Below are 21,046 nucleotides of genomic sequence, written 5' to 3'. Positions count from 1 at the left end.
TGCACAATTGTCAGGAATCATCCCCGTAATTTACCTAATGCGTTTGCATGATCATCCGCTCCATCTAGAGACCATAATGCAGTATTTTCCTGATTGTGGTATTTCAGAAAAATACCACAATATGGACACTAGTTGAAGCAGACGACCATAGGAATTAAAGGATACGTTCACCTTGTGTAACATGTTATAGATGCACCAGCCTCCACAACCCCCAACCCCCCATTTTCACAGCTAGGAGGGGATTTTCTCCCCCTGCTCGCTGTCACAATCTAAAAATAAACGCTGCCCGCCCAACCACATCATCCATTCACAGTGATCTGTGGATGGAAAAAGTATAAGTACCAACACATCCTTTACGGCTGTCGGCTTGTAGTTGTCAATGAACTACCAGGGTGCTGTTGATCACTTTAGGTAGTTCATTGGGGATGTCATTCAGTAACTTCCTGCCCATATTGGAGGTACAGACAGACTGCTACACAGACAGTCTGCAGGACTGTGGGATTACACCCACAATCTGCTGATCGTAGGTGCAATGCTTTACAGGTCGCTAACAAAAAAAAAAAATTGCATATTTATTTTTTTTACCTGCAAAAAAAGTGCATTTATTATTTATTTATTTTTTGTAACGGTGAACTTATCCTTTAACTATATTAGGCTAATTACAGGGATTATTTGTGACAGATGTTTGGGACATTCGCACAGCAAATATTAAATGGATCACAAAGTATTTTTTCTGTCCCATGTCTATAGTGTGGAGTGTGAGGGTGTTATACAGAGTTTTTTTCTCTGAATAGTACTGCAGAAAATACTACGTGATTGGAGGGGAGTTCGGTCACATGGTATGTTTACTAGTCATTTTCAATACACATCAGCTCTAGGAGTGTGCCATTTATTTTATTTCTAAGTCTCATATGCCACTTTGCGAAGAAGCTTGCATCCGTTATCTGTATTTTGTTTTTCCGCAATGCCCTAAAAAAAAAAAAAAAAAAAAAAAATCTTTCCTTTTATAATATTTGTACTTTATTTCTTTATTTTATTATTTATTTTTGCAGGCTGTTGAATGCAATTAAACCAGGGCTTATAAAGAAGATAAACCGATTACCAACACCTATTGCTGGTTTGGTAAGTTTGTTTGTATGCTCATTATCATTCTGTTCCCCATATGAATGGTACACCTATAATCATTTGCTAGATTTCTCCTTTAATTCTTCCAGCTCAGTGACCATGACATAGGCATATGATATAATTTATGTAAAATGGCTTCTATTACCTGAATTCATGTTAGCAGCCATTAACTGGTGTGTGCTACTATAAGAGGAGGCATGCATAGTGCCCTCTCATACTACTGCTACTGTCTGTACCCCATCCAGTATCGCACGCTGTGGAGGTGGTTCTTCCTGATATTCCTTCTTCCCTACTTGCAGACTGATGGAACCTTCCCATATGTCTTTCCCTCAATATCATGAGTGCTTATCACTTTCACATCACTCACATACTGGAACATAAGTGACATGGTTTAAGCCTAGTACACACTAAGTATATCAGACGAATGATCGTCTGTTTTTTTCTTGGTCACTAGATTCTTTTTGTACAAATACTATACTAATTACACGAAAATGGTTAATTTTGTTATCTTATGAGAAAAAATGTCATGCTCGTCCCTTTGGATATTTTTGCATTAGCTGTCGTTCTTGGCTCTCAAAAGCTGTGTACTAACAAATAGATTATTGGCTTTCACTCCAAATGCATTTTTTTTTTTTGTTTCATCCAATTATTCCCATCATGTGTACTAGGCATTACTTTTATTTCAGGTTAGCTGAAATCGTAGAGGTTTCTTTTGCTTATTCTAGATAATTCAGTATTCATCAGTTCGCCATTTTACAATAGTCAAGGCATGGTGAAGTTGGCCATGTTCCCAAGCCCTGCGCACCTTGTTTCAAAACATAATTCATTCTATGTTTGTGCAAAGAAAAATAAAGGCAGGAAATCCTATACTTTACTTGAGTGTCCATGAGGGTGAAGGGTTCAGACGGCAAGAGTAATCCATAGCATCTACTGTATTAGAGGAGCTGAGCCACCCACAGGCAATACACCTAGGTTCTTTATCTACATAACTCAATGCATTTATTCAAGCATCTAGACAGAAAAAGTGAATGCGATATTTTATGCAAATATAATCACTTACTGTAGTGCATATAAATTACTATATTTTGTCCAAGGGTCCCTGCACACATTACTGATGCACAAACACCGGATCTTGAGCAGCTTCACAGCCACAGCAAGATTTATAACCTCTGTTGCTTTTGAATGTGACAAATGAATGGGCCTGCTCTTTAAGTGCCCTTCAACTGTACAATACATGCGGTTGTGGCACGCTAGTACTGTAATCAAGGGGTTAATTGGAGTGCTCACTTCCGTGAGCACCCCAAATGTGATTGAGCCTTGTATGTATAAGGCTGGGTTCACATATGTGCAAATTGGATGCGGGTTTCCCCATTTCCAATTCGCATGACATGCAAGTGTTACCGGTTCTCAATGGAGTCGGTTCACAGGTCCAGGGCGGCCGAGGAGCGGATTGCAAAAAGGGTCCTGTGCACGTTTGGGTCTGGTTCAGGTCACATTAGGGAAAAATTCAGACCTGAATTGCACCTGAACCGGTGAACAGATGCGCTTTGGACCCAGGCACGAACCCGCGGCTGAGCATATGTGTACCTGACCTTAAAGTGGAAGTCCAGCCTAAAACTAAAATCTCTAAATCTACTTACAGGCACAATCTAAGACTAACCTATCTAACCCTGTAAAGCAAAACTCACTATACATACAGGTCCGGTCTCCAGCGTCAGAAGTTCTGTGCAGGACACAGCCGACAATGGCTGTGAAATGCTTGGGAAGTGATGTCACCCATAGAGTTACTATGGAGCTTCTGTTGTTGTTGCCTCTTCTGCACCCACCTCCACAGAAATGCCGCAGATGACAGCGTGGGATCGGATCGGCTTTAGAAAAGGTATGTATAGCGAGTTTTGCTTTACAGGGCTAGATAGGTTAGTGTTAGATTGTGGGTGCAAGTAGATTTAGAGATTTTAGTTTTAGACTGCACGTGGGTCTGCGAGTACCTGTGTATTGTCTTGTTGAGTACCTGTGTATTGTCTTGTTGAGTACTTGTGTATTGTCTTGTTGAGTACCCGTGTATTGTCTTGTTGAGTATTAGTGTTAGGAAGCTAGTTGTTAGGTAATTTGGACAGGGTATAATCCCCTAAATTAGTAGGTACGATGTCCGCAGGGTGTGGAGATGCCACTCGGTGTACATCATGCGGCATGTATGCGTTCCTTGATCATCCAATCGAGGGTGAATACTGCTGTGCAAAATGTAAGCACATTGTTTCCCTGGAAGCCCAGGTTCTGAATCTGTGGAAGCAACTGGCAGCACTGAGAAGACCATACTCCATACTAAAGGAGAGCCAGGAACGTACACGGCAGGTGCCGGATGGGGCCAGCACAGGCGGGTGGAGACAAAGAGGTGCAGGCACTAGGAAAGAGGATGGGTGACAGCCAGGAAGGGTAGAAGGGTAGAGGGGGAAGTGCCAGGGAGACCAATCCAGGGCTGGAGCATCCCAATAAGTACGCTCCATTGAGTGACATTGGTGAAACCAGTCAGGGACCAGCACTGCTGGAGCTGAGGGACTCTCCTAGCTGCCGGGGGAAGAACTCCTCCAGTGAGAGTGGGGGGGGGGGGAGCGAAGGGAAAGGAAAGACAGATTCTGTTGGTAGGGGACTCAATTCTTAGAAGGAAAGAGGGCAATCTGTAACAAAGACCTGAAGCACCAAACTGTATGTTGTCTACCGGGTGCTCGGGTTCGGCACATCACAGATCTGGTGGACAGATTACTTGGAGGGGCTGGGGAAGACCCGGCTGTCATGGTGCATGTTGGCACCAATGATAAAGTCGGAGGCAGATGGAGTGTCCTAAAAAATGATTTTGGGGACTTGGGAGCTAAATTGAGGAAAAGGACCTCCAAGGTAGTATTCTCAGGAATACTACCAGTACCTCGAGCCACACCAGAAAGACAGAGGGAGATTAGGGAAGTAAACAAGTGGCTGAGGAGCTGGTGCAGTAATGAGGGGTTTGGGTTTCTGGAAGACTGGGCCAACTTCTCAGTCAGTCACCAGTACTATAGAAGGGACAGACTGCACCTAAATGAGGAGGGTACAGATCTGCTGGGAGTGAAGATGGCTGAAAAGTTGGAGGAGTTTTTAAACCAGGCGAAGGGGGGAGGGCCCAGAGCTAGAGATGGTCAGCGCGGAACATATTCGAGGATAGTATTGGGGGCATTAGTGGTAGGTTGACTAAAGCACATAAACCCAAGGTAAGTATAGTAACAAGTCCTAGTTGCAATCTTGGAACACCCAATAAGAGGATAGTATGCGACCAGTCTAAACTACATGGCATGTTCACCAATGGCTGGAGCCTGGTGGACAAGATGGGTGAACTAGAGATACTGTACAAGGAGGATTTGGATTTTGTGGGAATTTCAGAGACCTGGTTCAACAGCTCTCATGATTGGCTGGCAACCATTCAAGGGTATACCCTTTATGGCAGGGATAGAGATAATAAAAATGGGGGAGGGGTATGCCTATGTATCAAGAATAATGTACAAGTGAATGTGAGAGATGACATCACTAAGGGAGCTAGGCAGGAGGTGGAATCCTTATGGGTAGAGCTCCAGAGGGATGAAGCAAAGGGTAAAATAATATGGGCCCCCTAACCTGAAGAAGGAGGGGGAGACGGATCTCCTATCACAAGTTGGATTAGCAGCAAGGATGGAAAGTGTTATCATAATGGGGGATTTTAATTATCCAGACATAGACTGGACGGAGGGAACCACGCATTCGTCTAAGGCTCGCCAGTTCCTAAATGTCTTGCAGGACAATTTCATGGTTCAGATGGTAGACGCACAAACTTGAACTAAAGAGTTACTGGATCAACTGATTACCAACAATACAGGCCTGATCACAGATGTGGAGATACGGGGCAATTTAGGAAACAGTGATCACAGGTCAATTAGCTTCAGTATAAATCACACAAATGGGAAACATAAGGGGAATACAAAGACACTGAATTTCAAAAGAGCCAACTTCCCTAAACTACGAACCTTGCTAGAAGGCATGAATTGGAATACAATCTTAGGAACAAAGAACACGGAGGAGAGAGAGGTTTGCTTTAAGAGCATATTAAATAAGGGCATTAGCCAATGCATCCCATTGGGTAATACATTTAAAAGAGCAAATAAAAGGAGAAAAGGACCTTCAAAAAATATAAGGTTGAGTGATCATCATCAGCATTCAGACTTTATAAATAATGCAACAAGAAATGTAAGGGTGCAATTAGGGCGGCTAAGATAGAACACGAAAGATACATAGCGGAGGAGAGCAAAAAAAATCCCAAGAAATTCTTTAAAGGGGTTGTAAAGGTAAAAGTGTTTTCACCTTAACGCATTCTATGCCTTAAGGTGAAAAAACATCCAACAATACCGGCCCCCCCAGCCCCCCCATATTACTTACCTGACCCCTCGAAAGTCCCGCGCTCGCCCCCGACATCCTCTTCGCCGCTCAACCTGGCCGTTGAATGGTTATAGTGGATGGATTGAAAGCAGCGCAGCCATTGGCTCGCGCTGCTGTCAATCACATCCAATGATGCGGGGGGGCGGGGCCGAGTGATACAGTGAGCGGCTATGGCCGCCGGCTGTATCACGGGAGGGCGCCCGCAAGCACTCAAAACCATGCGAGGGAGCTCGCATGAAGGTGTTGAGTCCTTGTGGGGGCGGGGCCGAGACAGCCGCCGAGGGACCCCAGAAGACCAGGTTTCGGGGCCACTCTGTGCAAAACGAGCTGCACAGTGGACGCAAGTGTAACATGTTAACATGTTTGTTATTTAAAAAAAAAAAAAAAATTATTTCTTTAGTGATCCTTTTAAGTATGTAAACAGTAAAAAAGGAGGACAGACCATATTGGCCCCATAAAGAATGAGGAAGGACATCTAGTTAAAAAGGATGGTGAGATGGTGAAGGTATTGAATTTATTGTTCTCCTCAGTCTTCACGAGGTAATCGGGGGGCTTCAGTAACCAAAACTGCAGTGTTTATCCTCATGACACATCACAGGAAACACCTCCATGGTTAACAAAGGACAGAATTAAAATTAAACTTGGGAAACTTAACATTAATAAGTCACCAGATGGCCTGCATCTGAGGGTACTTGGGGAACTCAGTCAAGTAATTGCCAGACCATTGTTCCTAATTTTTACTGACAGTCTACTGACTGGAATGGTACCAGGTGATTGGAGAAAAGCCAATGTAGCACCAATATTTAAAAAGGGCCCAAAATACATCTCTGGGAATTACAGACCAGTTAGCCTAACATCAATAGTATGCAAGCTCTTGGAGGGGATAAGGGACTATATACATGATTTTAGTAATGAGAATGATATCATTAGCCGTAATCGGCATGGATTTATGAAGAATCGTTCTTGCCAAACCAATCTGTTAACCTTCTATGAGGAGGTGAGTTGCCATCTAGCCATCTAGATAAAGGAAGGCTCGTAGACGTGGTGTATCTGGATTTTGAAAATGCATTTGACACAGTTCCCCATAAAAGTTTACTATACAAAATAAGGTCCGTTGGCATGGACCATAGAGTGAGTACATGGATTGAAACCTGGCTACAAGGGCGAGTTCAAAGGGTGGCGATTAAATGGGGAGTACTCAGAATGGTCCGGGGTGGGTTGTGGGGTCCCCCAGGGTTCTGTGCTGGGACCAATCCTATTTAATTTGTTCATAAACGACCTGGAGGATGGGGTAAACAATTCATTCTCTGTATTTGCGGATGATACTAAGCTAAGCAGGGCAATAACTTCTCCACAGAATGTGGAAACCTTGCAAAAAGATCTTAACACATTAATGGGGTGGGCAACTGCATGGCAAATGAGGTTTAATGTAGAAAGATGTAAAATAATGCATTTGGGTGGCAAAAATATGAATGCAATCTATACACTGGGGGAGAACCTCCTAGGGGAATCTAGAATGGAAAAGAACCTGGGTGTCCTAGTAGGTGATAGGCTCAGCAATGGCATGCAATGCCAAGCTGCTTCTAACAAAGCAAACAGAATATTGGCATGCATTAAAAAGGGGATTAACTCCAGAGATAAAACGATAATTCTCCCCCTCTACAAGACTCTGGTTTGGCCGCACCTAGAGTATGCTGTCCAGTTCTGGGCACCAGTTCTCAGGAAGGATGTGCTGGAAATGGAGCGAGTACAAAGAAGGGCAATAAAGCTAATAAAGGGTCTGGGGGATATTGGTTATGAGGAAAGGTTGCGAGCACTGAACTTATTCTCTCTGGAAAGGGGATATGACCCCACAATAGGGATAAAACTTTTTTGAGGAAGGGAGTTTAACAAGACACGTGGCCACTCATTAGAATTAGAAGAAAAGAGGTTTAACCTTAAACTACGTAGAAGGTTGTTAACTGTAAGAGCGGCAAGGATGTGGAATTCACTTCCACAGGCAGTAGTCAGCGGTAGGACGTCAATGGTTTAAAAAAACTATTATATAAGCACCTGAGCAACCACAACATACAAGGATATACAATGTAATACTGACATATATTCACACACGTAGGTTGGACATGCTGGACCTTTGTCTTTTTTTCAACCTCACCTACTATGTAACTGGACTTCCACTTTAAGATTCAAATAACAATAAATAGTAACATACTGAAACACATATAATTTGTTACGGTTTATTACTGTACTGCACATGGTATAATATATGTTGTAGTGTAAATGCATCCTAAATCAGTATTTCTCAACCAGGGTTTTTGCAGGGGGCAACAGTGTAAGGGTGTCCTTTTTCCCACTGACCACTAATCTTAAGGGTTACTGTCGAGGGACGTTATTCCTAAGCTTTAGATTAATTTGCAACACACACTAAATGCTGATCTGCAAATTCACATAAAATTTTAATGTGCAGTAAACAGGACAGTTCAGAGACTACATTTGACCTGCTTGCGTTGCTCTGTTTTTCTAGCATGTCCTTCTAAGATGCATTGAAACTGCAGGCAAAACAGGTCAAATGCACCTTTTTCTTAACAAATGCTGCGTTTTCCTTTCTAACGCAGCTTATGCATGTATACAGATAGAAAACGCAGTGTTTTATTAGAACCCCCGTTGATGTGAACCCCAATTGGCACTTCTCCACTTAACACAAATGTACAGTGCCAACCTACAAGGGCACTTTTCAATAAATAATAAATAATACTAAATATACATAAAATTTAATATTTTGCAGCTTACCAATCCTTAAAGTGATATTAAAGGTACATTTTTTTTTACTTTAAAATAACAAACATGTCATACTTGCCTGCTTTGTGCAATAGTTTTGCACAAGTTACGTTAAGTTATTTCAAGGATTTCTTCATGGTAAAAAAGATTGAGAAAGGCTGATCTAAATATATTCAAATGGATTCTTATCTGCTTGTAGAGTCCAGTCCCCTCAGTCTTGAGGTCTATGTATAGCATGGATTGGAAAATCCTTCAATATTATGTAACATTCTAGCTCTGTATGTTAGGTCATTATGCCATTACACAATTGCCTTTAATTAGCTGATATTGTAATCAGGGCAGCATAATCCAGCCTAGACGTGTCTTTCTAGATGAGTGTGTGGTAGTCCTCTATCTCATTTGAACGATCATATTCAGACAGTACAGTGTTTATTCTTACTCTGCTCATAACATTGCTTTTCTAGTTTTAGGCTCCATGCACACTGAGCTTAAAACAAACTGCAGTTCCCTTGGCAGAAAAGAAATTTCTCATATAGAGCGTTTTTGTACACATGTTTAGGAGCGTTTAGTATTTTTTCTGCCAGAAAACTCCAATCAAAAATGCAAAGCAGAAGGGTTGTTTTTTCCTGCCTCTAAACATTGAGCTTAAAATATGCCCCTCAATGTCCTAAGGTGCATGGACACATAGGATAACATTGAGCTGTTTCTACAGGCAAAACCCAAAACTTCTGTAGAAGCAGCCATTTTTTTTTTCTAAGCCAGTGTGCATGGAGCCTTATACAGGCCATACAAGGGTCAAATGCCAAACAGATTTGCTTTTGAAAATCAGAAATTTTGTGCATTTTGTAATCCGATGGTGCCACCATTAATTTCGAAATTCGACCAACCAAGCCTTCAATTTCACCTCATGTTGCTACAGAATTTTTTTTTCATGGCCAGGAATCTTCTTTTCTTTCCAGGTCACAGCGCATGTGCATTTCTTTTTTGATTTGTATTTCTTGCTCGATTCGCCCATCATTGATTAGCAATTTGTTTTTCAAAACATTTCCGACATGCCCAATCACTCAAGTTTGATGGCTGCACGAATATCAGTTGTTTCTGCGGCCCACTAATGGTGTGAAATTCGAACAAAAATTCATAATTAAGAGTTCTGAAATTTTTTGGGGGTGGAATTCGACCCATGTATGGCCAGCTTAAGACTCCAGCTATAGCTACAAGGTTATATATATTGTTCCTTCCGTCTTTTGGCTGCCTAGGCAGTGACTCCTCTCCTGCTAGGTGACCCCTCCCTTCCTGCAATCTTCTGGGACATGTCACAGGTCCCAGAAAATTGCCTGGCCACTGACAGAGCGCAGCGTGACTCGCGCATGTGCAGTGCATGCCCGGCTGTGAAGCCGCAAGTTGTAACAGCTGGGCGCCCACACAATGCACGGCGCTGCAGAGAGGCATCATGAGAGAGGAGCGAGGCATCATGGTACTTGTAGTTTATATATACAAAGGAATCTGTGAATGAATGACGTGGCTGTATGGAGCTCGCCCACATAGCCTCGTCATTCATTCACAGATTCCTTTGTATATATAAACTACAAGTACCATATGCCACTATGGCAAGCAAACTTGTAGTTTCAGAGGGCTGTGGGAGCACTGATGAGCATTGCCATTTCTGCAAGAGGCCACATTATACATGTGATCCACTGATCGCAGGTTCAAATGCTTTCCAGGCAACTGCAGGGAAAAAAAAAATCATTTTTTTTTCAGTAAAATTATGTACATTTATTATTTTTTCTGTAAGGTGAACTTTATCACCCCCTAGCCGCATGTGTGAATGAAGCCAAGGGCCTTGTTCACATGAGGCTTATCAATGAGTACATCCATGCAAGACCGTGTTTACCTGCATGGGGATGCACACATGTTCCTTGCATCCCTATGCAGGCAGTCACATTGATGTCAGTTGAAATGCAGTGGCTGCATGGACACAGCTGCTACTCCCAATTTGACATCTGTGTGGGTGCAGGTTGTTGTCTTCTGAACACGCCATGGTGCATCCCTGTTCAAGGATACGCAGCCCTCCATGGGTGTACAGTTTAGTATGCTCCGTGTGAATGAGACCTGAGACTAGAGCTGCCAGAATCTGGTACAGTTGTGCAAGGCAACCAATTGGCTTATAGATTTCATTTTCAAAGCGTCACTAAATAGGCTGAAGCTAGATGCTAATTGGTTATTATGCATAGCTGCTCCAGATTTTGTATGCTCCCATTTTAGTAAATTCTCCCTCCACGTGGTGGTGTGAATAATTTACCTGGTTAAGGCTGGGTTCACACTGTTACGACAAACGTTCCGACATTGGGAGCGCATGATGTGTGAAAATCAATGTTTCCCTATGGGAGCCTTCTTAACTGGTCTGACTTTGAAAATGCTCCATGCACTACTTTGGTCTGACTTTGATCCTACTTCAGCCCATTGAATATCACTGAAGTCAGATCGCCATCTTAAATGATCCGACTTTGGCATGAGACTTGTGCTCTGCGGATCTTGAAGGGGAACTCAATGCCAAATTTTAATAAAATTAAAAATGGCATGGGTTCCCCCTCCAAAAGCATTATACCAGGCCCTTTGGTTTGGTCTGGTATGGATTTTAAGGGGAACCCCTAGACTGCAAAAACGGCATGGGGCGCCCCCCCAAAATCCATACCAGACCCTTATCCGAGCCCGCAGCCCGGGAGGTCAAGAAAGGGGGTAGGGATGATCGAGCACTCCCCCCTTCCTGAACCGTACCAGGCCGCATGCCCTAAACATGGGGGGTAGGTGCTTTGGGGAAAAGGGGACCCTGTGCCCCCCACCCCAAAGCATCTTGTCCCCATGTTGATGAGGACAAGGTCCTCTTCCTGACAACCCTGGCCGTTGGTTGTCGGGGGGCTGCGGACTGGGGGCTTATTGGTATCTGGGAGCCCCCATTAACAAGGGGGCCCCCAGATCCTGGCCCCCCCACCCTAGTGAATGAGTATCGGGTACATTGTACCCCTACTTATTCACCTAAAAAAAGTGTCGAAAATAAAACACAGTACACAGATTTTTAAAGTAATTTATTAAGCAGCTCCGGCGTCTCTTCAGACTTCTTCTTTTGACTTCCGACTTCTTCCCAAAGCACCCATCCCCCCCATGTTGAGGGCATGTGGCCTGGTATAGTTCAGGAGGGGGGGGCTCGCTAGTTCCCACCCCCTTTCCTGACCTGCCAGGCTGTGTGCTCGGACAAGGGTCCTGTATGGATTTTGCGGGGGACCCCCACGCCGTTTTTTTTAACGTTGTGCGTGCAGTTCTGCCCTAAGATTCATACCAGACACAGTGCCTGGTATTGTTGGGGATCAAAGTCTAATTCCTGTTCATTGAAGATGGGCACATGTGGAACTTCATGTTGCAGGGCAAAGTCGAATCCAAAGTGGTACGACTATCATGTCCATTTTGGCAGACCGGCTCAGAGGTAGCCTGATATAAACAAACAGCCAAGTGTGTTTACACCTGGTTACCCATAAAGCTGAAGGGTATCGGCCCCTGTCTGCTCTGCTGAAACGGAGCAGGCATGGATGTGAGATCCTCCCGTTTTGCTCCAATCAGCATCCGATCTGCTCACAGATCCCCTGCTAATCAAAATGGAATCCACCCCATCCATCCTTTGTGAAAGGTGCCTAAAGGTGGTGGATCCATTTTCAAGGGCATTCCTTGTGTCCTGACTGAAACACCGTTACAGATAAAGATTATTGTCTTTGCAACATTGTATTTAATATTTTTAACACCTATTTGAACTCTAGAATCAGTCGTGTGTGTGTATGTATGTAAATATATTAGTTTATTTAAACACAACTACTTTTCACATTATATGGATTTAAAACAGGGGTGTCCAAACTTTTGGCCTTGCCAGGGCCACATTGGAAAAAGAGAAATTGTCTTGGGCCGCACATAAAATGCACGAACAAGAAGGATAGCTGATGAGCAGCCCTTCCTGCGGCTCTCGGTGGGTAGGTGCAGCCGCCAGGCCTGTACTCCAGAATGACAGGTCATTGGTGGCCACACCTATTTGCAGCTCTCTACACTGCCAGTGCTTACCTGCGCTGATCGCTGCTACTGGATGCAAAGTGCGTCCAGTAGTGATCACTGCAGGTAACGCTGGCTGTATAGAGCGCCACAAATAGGTGCAGCTGCTAGCGAACTGCCACTACAATTCTCACTGGCCTTAATTGCCAGTGTGAATGTAGCCTATGTATGTGCTGGGTGGGGTGGGGGGACACAATACAAATCTGGTGGGGGTGGGCAGCTTCCCCGAGTACCCTCCTTAGATCCAGCCATGCAGCATTTATTTACCTGGCACCAATGTATTCCCTGCTGCAGGTGATATTGCAAACATGGCAGTCTGGGCATCCCTCCAGACGTTCATTTGCCTGGCTTGTGGGTGTAGGCTGCCCCAGCGATCATGTTTGCCCGGCGTCCCTACAGATGTGTATGGATGGGCTTGTCTGTGTTTGCCGCCAAGGCTTCTGTACTTGCACATCATGCCTCCTGATGGCCCCAGGCTGCATGCGGACTGTGGGTTGGACTCCCGATTTTATATTTTGTTGATTTCTTGGATACCATGGTGGTAGGGGATACATTTTTGTAAATACAAATTTAACCTCTTACTACCCCTAATTGCATTTTATTACCCTTTATTATCTTCTTTGCTAAGGTCCAATTTACATTTTCTGCATTTTATGTGTGGTGTGTTTAAAAAAAAAAAAAAAAAAAAGAGACCTCTTGCAACATCTTAGATGCACTTTCATCAAATGCACATTTTATAGAGTTTAATTGTAGCTCTCTGAAAATGCAGAAAAATGCACTGCACAGATGTAACCCATCCCTTAGCCATTAGCCTGTTACTTGTCTTGTAACACCGCATTAAAAAATGCTTTGAGCCAGAAATGTGATTTCAGCGCCTCTATAAAAGGCCCAGATTGCAAAATAAAGTTGACTATTTGGATGAGTTAAAAGCTCCCTTATATCCTAGATGGAAGAATTTGTTATCATTATGTTAGTGAAATCCTGGCTCTGTTTCACCATGCTCATTATTCCTAAATTACATTAGTTAAACCAGGTTGCAACTCTATTCTTTTTGGTTCTGATTTCCATAGGCCAAAGGTGGTAATCCTAGGTATATACTTTCTGTCTCCATTTGAACTCAATCAGATGTAACACCCAGAAATACTCTCATTTGAGGACTTCGCATAGAGTGGTGGCCACGGTTCTTTGTCTAGACCACCATCTGTAAGATAACATGGTGCTCTGATAATTGGAATTATACATATGTGGGCAGCACGATGGCTAAGTGGTTAGCACTTCCGCCTAGCAGCACTAGGATTATTAGTTTGAATCCCAACCACAGCACTACCTGCCTGGAGTTTGCATGTTCTCCCTGTGACTGTGGGTTTCCTCCCAGGTACTCCTGTTTCCTCCCACACTCTAAAAGACATACTGGTAAATTAATTGGCTCCTATCTAAATTGGTATGTGTATGTCAATCGATGTGCAGCAGTGCCTTCCAGACAGCAGTATTGCAATGATTGTATAGAGCAGAGTGTTTTTTTCTTTTTGTTCCTATGTCTGCCATTTTACCCATATAGGGGAGCGCGAATGTGAGGAATTTGATTAACATAATCAAGTTTTGCATACAGTTCTATGATACACCCGATACTCTCTTGATAAGGCTATGTGTTACCCTTAAAATGCATAGAGATATCATCATCATATTCCAATTGTTTTATTTTGTTTTTATGGTTTTATTTGTTAATACTATCTAATACAGTTGATATATTTTTCTGTATGACTGTGTTTTGGTGCCCCAAAAGTCTGACAGTATGGTTCTTGTTGAAATTAATTTATGTAATCTGTGTCTGATACACATGTGTCTACACATGGACTTGAATGCTTTATCTGTCTTTGCTTTGTCATGGTTGCCTTCTGTGCCAGAAGACCTTATCCCAACCCTAGACTCAACAGTTGTATGTGTTCTGAGATCCAGGCTAGGGACCTGCACTATTCCAAGAGGTAGTGGTAGAGGGGTGCTTGACACATTTTCAGTTATCAAACGTTATTACTTGGGCCTTATTGGCCTATGTTCGGCAGCTCACCACAAAGGTGGGGACCGCTCAGGAGAGGAGATTAACTCAAATCAAGAGATCCAAGTGTAATAGTGCATAGCAGTGAGTGGATTAAAAACCATGATTGGACTGAATAGTGCCAATGGATCTGCCCACTGCTGTGCACTGTCAATCAACAGCAATGTGGACCTGATTGGGAACTAGTCTCTGTTTCCAATCAGTCTCCACCCACCCCTAAAACAAAACTTCACTATAGCGCACTTGGCAGTGTGACAAGTGCAGTGGCTGGGGGAAGGAAGCACACAGAAGGAGTGTCCAGTTTGGGCACTCCAACATCAGTGCCTGACACCAACAAAAATCTTGTCGCAATCACAGTTTTGGTGCGGCACCAGACAGAATTTCTCCTACCACCATCATCTTAACTTTGATAGGACAGTTTACAACCATCACATTACAATCTAATTGACAGTGGTCTTAAATACACGCAAGTGTTTTTTGAACCTAAGCCTAGGTTTCCACTATTGTGACCTGAAAGTCACGATTTTGATGCGACTAGAAGCAATGCCTTTGTATTCTTGAGGTCTATGGACCTCAAGTTGCATCAAAGTAGGACCAAAGTAGTGCAGAGACTACTTTTAAGTCGCACAGATATGAACGGTGCTCATTGGAAATCATGGAGTACGACTTTGCAACTTTGCAGTCCCAAGTCGTATGACAAGTCGCACTAGTGGAAATGTAGCCTAAAAGCAGAGTGCAGTCCTGCTAGATAAATATTTTGACAATGCAGCTGTCCACCACTCTCCTGAATTATTTTTGGATTTGACTTGACAATCCAGTAATAATTATAGCAATGCTGATGGGGAAACTGATGACACGAGTGTTTTATCATTTACAAAAAAAGTCACTCGTACTTGGCAGCATTTATGTTTTAAATATAGCAAAATATTTCTTAAGGCCTAATGGACTGTAGTGTGTTTATGCAAAACTGAAAACGTGCTAAAAATGCATAGGTGTGAACCAGGCCTTAGGCCCCTTTCACACGGGGCGGATCAGTTTTCACTCATCCATTTGCTCAGCGGGGATCGATCCGTTGATCCCCGCTGAGCTGGCAGATGTCAAGTCTGCTCTGTCTCTGCTCACTGTGCAGAGACGGACCTGTCAGATCTACTCTTTCCTCTATGGGGGGATCAGATGAAAACGGACCGCCTGTCCGTTTACATCCGATCCGCCAGATGTATGGAAAATGGGTTTCAATCCATCTGGATTGATCGGGGCAGATCGGATATCAGCGGACATGTCACCGCTGACATCCGTCCCTCCATAGAGGTGTATGGAGCGTCCGTTCAGGTCCGCCTGAAAAAAACTGACAGGCGGATCTGAACGCTGCACGCGTGAAAGGGGCCTTAAGGAACATTTATCAACAATAAAATCGGATGTCCATTTAATTAAGGTCTGTTTGCACAAAAATTTGGATTCAGCAGAAAGTCATACACAGTCATAAGAAAGCATGCTTTTAACTACTTTAAAGTATGTTACCCAAACATTTCAATTTTCTGATATGTGCCTGCTGTACCATGTACTTATATCAAAAAGTATCCTGTTCTCTTTGCATGGCTTCCTTTATGTGAAATACCTGGTGTACCTGCCAGTCCTCATGCTTTCCTTTATTTAAACTGACCATGCTAGGGCTTGGAAGCCCATCCATCCCAGAGAGGTTTTTTTTTTTTTTTTTTTTTCTTTGCATTCTTCTTTGGAGCACAGCCTGCCTGTACTCCCGTGGTCAGACTTGTGCTGAAACACCTGCTGCACAGCTATTCACTAGGAAGATTAGTGTACTGCTTTCCCTCTGTCTCCTGCTGACATGTCCCTTGCGCAGATTGTCACAGTGTACTTCTGTCTCTTCATTTTTACACTGGACTGTGTTCGTTTCAAGCTGCTGCTGCTGCCACCAGGACCCCCTTTCCCTTCATCAAAATGAGTCTCCATCCCCAGCTCTCTAAGTCGTTTTATGCAGCTAAAAACTGAGGTCGTGCGATCGCATATAAAAAATGTATGTCTATTTTTTTTATGTATATACACAAACTTATTTTTTATTTGATACTCAATGGGTTGTATTACAAGGTCAAGTTTCACATACACGTTAAGGAAAAAGAACACACAGAAATTCAGCGCAATGCTCATATTGTAGTATATAAAACCAGTGACATTTATTGTATAAAATAAATGAGATGCACGTATAAAACTTTTAAAATGTCACCAGTAGATCCTTCGCCATCAAGGGTCACCACACCACTCAATCTACATGCAAGTAGAGGTAATCCAAAGAACGCCGGGCCAGGCTAGTAGCAGAATCACACTGTGATGGCTGGAGAGACGCTGGCTTGTGCAGCAAAGAGGTCCAGCCACTGTCAGGTGTGGACCCGCCCACTGGGATGATGTCGTCAGCCGGCATGTGCCAAGGAGTGAGAAGAAACCAAGCAAAGATCACCACCATAAAAACAGTTATTGGTGCACCTAGATGGCCCAATATAAAAGTACATACCACACGGTGGATACATTGATGGATCTAATGCATATATAAAGACTATGGACCATTAAGAAAATATATCTTGCATAGTGAATGAATAGGTGAATGTTTTATTTTTATATACACACACACACACACACTTGCTGATCCTTTAAAGGTTAATGGAAATGAATGAATATTAAAGATAAAAAGAAATTCTGTAAAAACCTTTTATGCAGCTAGATGGATACTTATTCTGTATAAATAAGAGTAATAAATCCTAAAATTGCAAACAATGATTCAATTATAAATAAAAATAATACTGCACTCAAGCAGGAAAAGAGTAAAAGAAACAATGGTGATAGTGGAAGACAAATAATGAAAAAATTCAAAAAGATAAATGTGATATGTGTATATTAATGTATTGTGTGTGTGTGTGTGTGTGTGTGTGTATATAGAAGATTAGGTCTCCTATATTGGCTACTGGGTGAAGGTGATAAATAGATCATGGATGAATTAGGATAATATGAAATGAAAAAATAATGATGAATAAATCATGCAGGGGAGACCTAACTACATGGGTAGATTTAACAGCAGCCCAGAGTAAAGATTTAAGTCTGGCCATCCCCAGGCCATAAATGGATAGTTCTTATATACTTAGAATGTGATATCAATGCTATTTGTTTTAAAATTCCACCCTTTTGCTCCCACCTCCCTGAGCAGAACTAGCCCATCTTCTTCCCTCAAAGCTACATTTTAATGGAGATCTCCATCGTTAAGCCCCATAGAGGTGTATATGTTTCAACTGCGCATGCATGAACAATAAGATGAAGAAGCTGGCAGAGAAATTTAAATTTAATTTAAACATTGCTCCACCCTATTTTGTTTGGAAATGGAAATTTAAACATGGTACAGTTTTAGTGGAACACACTGTCAATTTCCATTTTTTAAACCTCATGAAAGAAGAGACAATAACATAGTGGGTACTTCCATAAAGCAAAAGGTTGCTTTCTTTTCATATGGATGTTTTGTGCACTGTGTGTTTACATTGTATATAATTTCAAACTGTGGTCTAATACTTAGGTAAATTAATATAGTGTTGACTGCCTCTTTGATGTAAATGCTTTGAACATTTCTATAAGCACTATCCATGATTACAATACAGTATATGTTGTGTTTGAAGTGAATGTTAAACAGGAAGATTTTGTTTCTGATTGTTCAACAAGGTGGAACCTTTGATGGAAGGTAAAGGATATATGTACAGATCAGTATGTAGTTCGCAGTATGATATGTACAAAACAAAACATGCACCCACCTTTTGGCTCTGACAAACAATAGCTATTCCCATGCACATCAGCGTGGGAATAGCTATTGTTTGTCAGAGCCAAAAGGTGGGTGCATAGAAAGTGGCTCCAAGTTATTACCTACCCATCAGGATATAGGGTCTACTGCCTACATTGACTGCCTTTGAAAGCCTGGAAACTAGACAACCTAAAATGACAATAGTATTTACATTTATATTCTATTAGGGCTACTCAAATAAATCACATAAATAATAGTCTCAAGGGTTAACAGATGTGCTTAAAGCAACTTAAAGCAACTTTGTCACAAAAAAGAGTGAATTAAAGATTTCTCTGTAAAGCAGAATGTAAAAAAACCTGTCTGATGATGACAAACTGTCAACTGAAGTCTGAGGTCAGAATTCCATGAGTGTCATTCTTCTGGTACCCTGCTATTTTTAATGGTTCCTCCTCCCGACCCCCTAGATCACTACAGGACATAGTCCAAATGTATGGATTGATAGGAAGAGCCTCTGAGCACAGTTGGGGACCAGAAGATTGACGCTTCTAGAAGTGTAGGTCTCTGAAGAAGACTTCATTCGACAGTTCATCATCAAGGCACCATGGGGCGGAGAACATAGACATTTTATACAGATAATCTCCTCAGTACTATAATGCTTCAGTCAGTGCACTATGTTGGGTTGTGTGGATCACAGCTTCGGAAGTCTATGAATACTATTCTTAACAGTTAACTTTAACCTTAACAGCTATCAGGTAGGAAGACTCAGATAAGGTTGGAAATACAATTGGTTTTATTTAGAGTGGTAATACACAGCCACGACGGGGAGCTTCAGAGGCAACTTAGGCTTCGTAGCACTACACAGGAATAAAGTTTATAGGAAACGTAAAGATACTTGCACTGCCCATGTGCTGGCACCGACCAATTAGAATGCTCCTATACGTACCTCCTGACGAGGTATGTTTAGGAAATTAGGACGCAGGGGATTTCAACTAAGTTGTACAGTATATAGGTCACATTAAAGGTGGAAAAGTTCTGAAATTATTTATCTTTTTAGAATTTTTTTTTACACCACAAGAACCTTACATTTTACCAGGGGTGTGTAGACTTTTTTTTATATCCACTGTAGATGAATTTCCGCACTGGGGACGTAAACAGCAATAAGACTCAACAGGGGGATTTAGTACTTGCTTGCTGCATCTAAAATTGAAAAAAAAAGCTATGGTTTTACCTATACTTTCACACTCAGCCCTGGAGTCCCTTTAACAGGGTCTTTACACCTGGGCGGGAAGGACTGCCAGATCACGGGACCAGTGTGATTGGCTTTCACATTGGTCACCTGATGCGAAGCTGGTCCTGCCAGTTTCTGATCATCACTAGAGACCGAGAAGAGTCTTTGACAGCTTGGTCACTGTGCTGTGAGAGTGTGCTCTTAGCATAGAAACCTCAGCCGCCCATGGGTGCATATGTACAGTGTGTGGGCACTAAAGTCAACCTTGTTTGCTACTGCATGTTTGCATTATGTGGGCGGCAAGAGATTAAGCACAGTTGAGGGTTTCCTGAATAGGATTAACATTTTGCTATTTTCTTTGTTGCCAGGAGCTGTTCTTTTTAGTATTGTCCTGAGGCACCTCTTGGTAAGGGTGCTTAAATTATTCTTAAAATATAATCTTCTATAGCTGTTAGCAGACATCCCAGGTTTCAGTCTAGTGTCATTAAAGCTACTAGTTTAGAAATGCTGCTGTATTTATATCCAAGTGATCATAATAGTGCAGTGCAGCACAGCTTCCCAGCATCTTGGAATCTGTACAGGCTTTAACTATTAAAAGATATAAAACTGAAGCAGATGTTTCCTATATAGTAACTTATTACTGCGCAAGAAATGAGCACATCAAACACAACAGCTCTTCATGCAATATCATAAATTAAATATGAGCAATTGTGCGATGTAATCTATACTTTACCAGACGGTAAAAAATGCTGTTTATAATGGTAGACCCCAACCCGAGGAATTCCTGGTCGGGACAGTGACTTCCTTGTTTGTACAAACCCAACACTGGAACATACCAGTACACGGACCCTGTACATAACAGCCGGATGCTGAAGGCTGCCAAAAATGTGAAGGTATTGGTTTTATTTTTCTTCTCCTCAAGAGGAAAAGGATGAAGGGGAACAGTCCTATTAATGAGGAGGAAGGGATTCTTGTGGTGTGGCTGGGAAAATAAAAGCACTATTGACAATGCAAAAATTCAGGAATGTCTTAAGTAATGCAATCTTCTGCACTATAACCTTGTAATTGCAGAATGAGGTAGACCACCCTCCTTGCTTCTGGTTGATGGATACTTGCATTAAGTCTGTGGTCCATTGGTTCATCAGTGGTTTACGTGTACATGTTGCTTATACACAATGAATGAAGCCATTTTATAGGCAAAGTAGCAACTCTTACTGTCTGTGATCCCCCTGTTCTAATTTCTGTAGAATACAATAACATTCTCTCTCTTCAGTCACTATTTTAGCATGCCAATTGTTGATTTCCTACATACCTAGGATGGTAGGGCTTTATAAAACCTGGGCATGTATTTAAGGCAAAACTTGGTCAGATTGGATGAGGGCCCGAATCTTTGAAGTTCAGAAAGCTCTAACATAACATGGTCTTAAAAAAGGTGCTAACAAAACCTTCTTTTATACCTTGCATTTTTATGCTTTTATATTTTGCATTGTAATGGCAGTTGTAAAATTATACAGTGCCTTGAAAAATATTCATACCCCTTGAAATTTTGGCA

General features: G+C 42.2%; 1 protein-coding gene across 6 annotated transcripts in view; it reads left to right on the top strand.

The window, feature by feature from the left end:
* LIMCH1 (LIM and calponin homology domains 1) overlaps nt 1-21,046 on the top strand; it is a 397,172-nt gene that overhangs the window by 196,005 nt on the left and 180,121 nt on the right. For all 6 annotated transcript variants that reach the window (XM_073608522.1, XM_073608523.1, XM_073608520.1 and 3 more), the window contains one exon: nt 1,053-1,122. Coding sequence is in view for 3 of the 6 variants with exons in the window: in XM_073608523.1 (XP_073464624.1) it covers nt 1,053-1,122 (70 nt within the window). In the remaining 3 variants the exon portion in view is untranslated. The remainder of the gene's footprint in view (nt 1-1,052; nt 1,123-21,046) is intronic.

The sequence above is a fragment of the Aquarana catesbeiana genome, linkage group LG01, assembly GCF_042186555.1.
Source record: "Aquarana catesbeiana isolate 2022-GZ linkage group LG01, ASM4218655v1, whole genome shotgun sequence".
NCBI lineage: Eukaryota > Metazoa > Chordata > Amphibia > Anura > Ranidae > Aquarana > Aquarana catesbeiana.
This window is presented reverse-complemented; position numbering and strand designations above follow the sequence as displayed.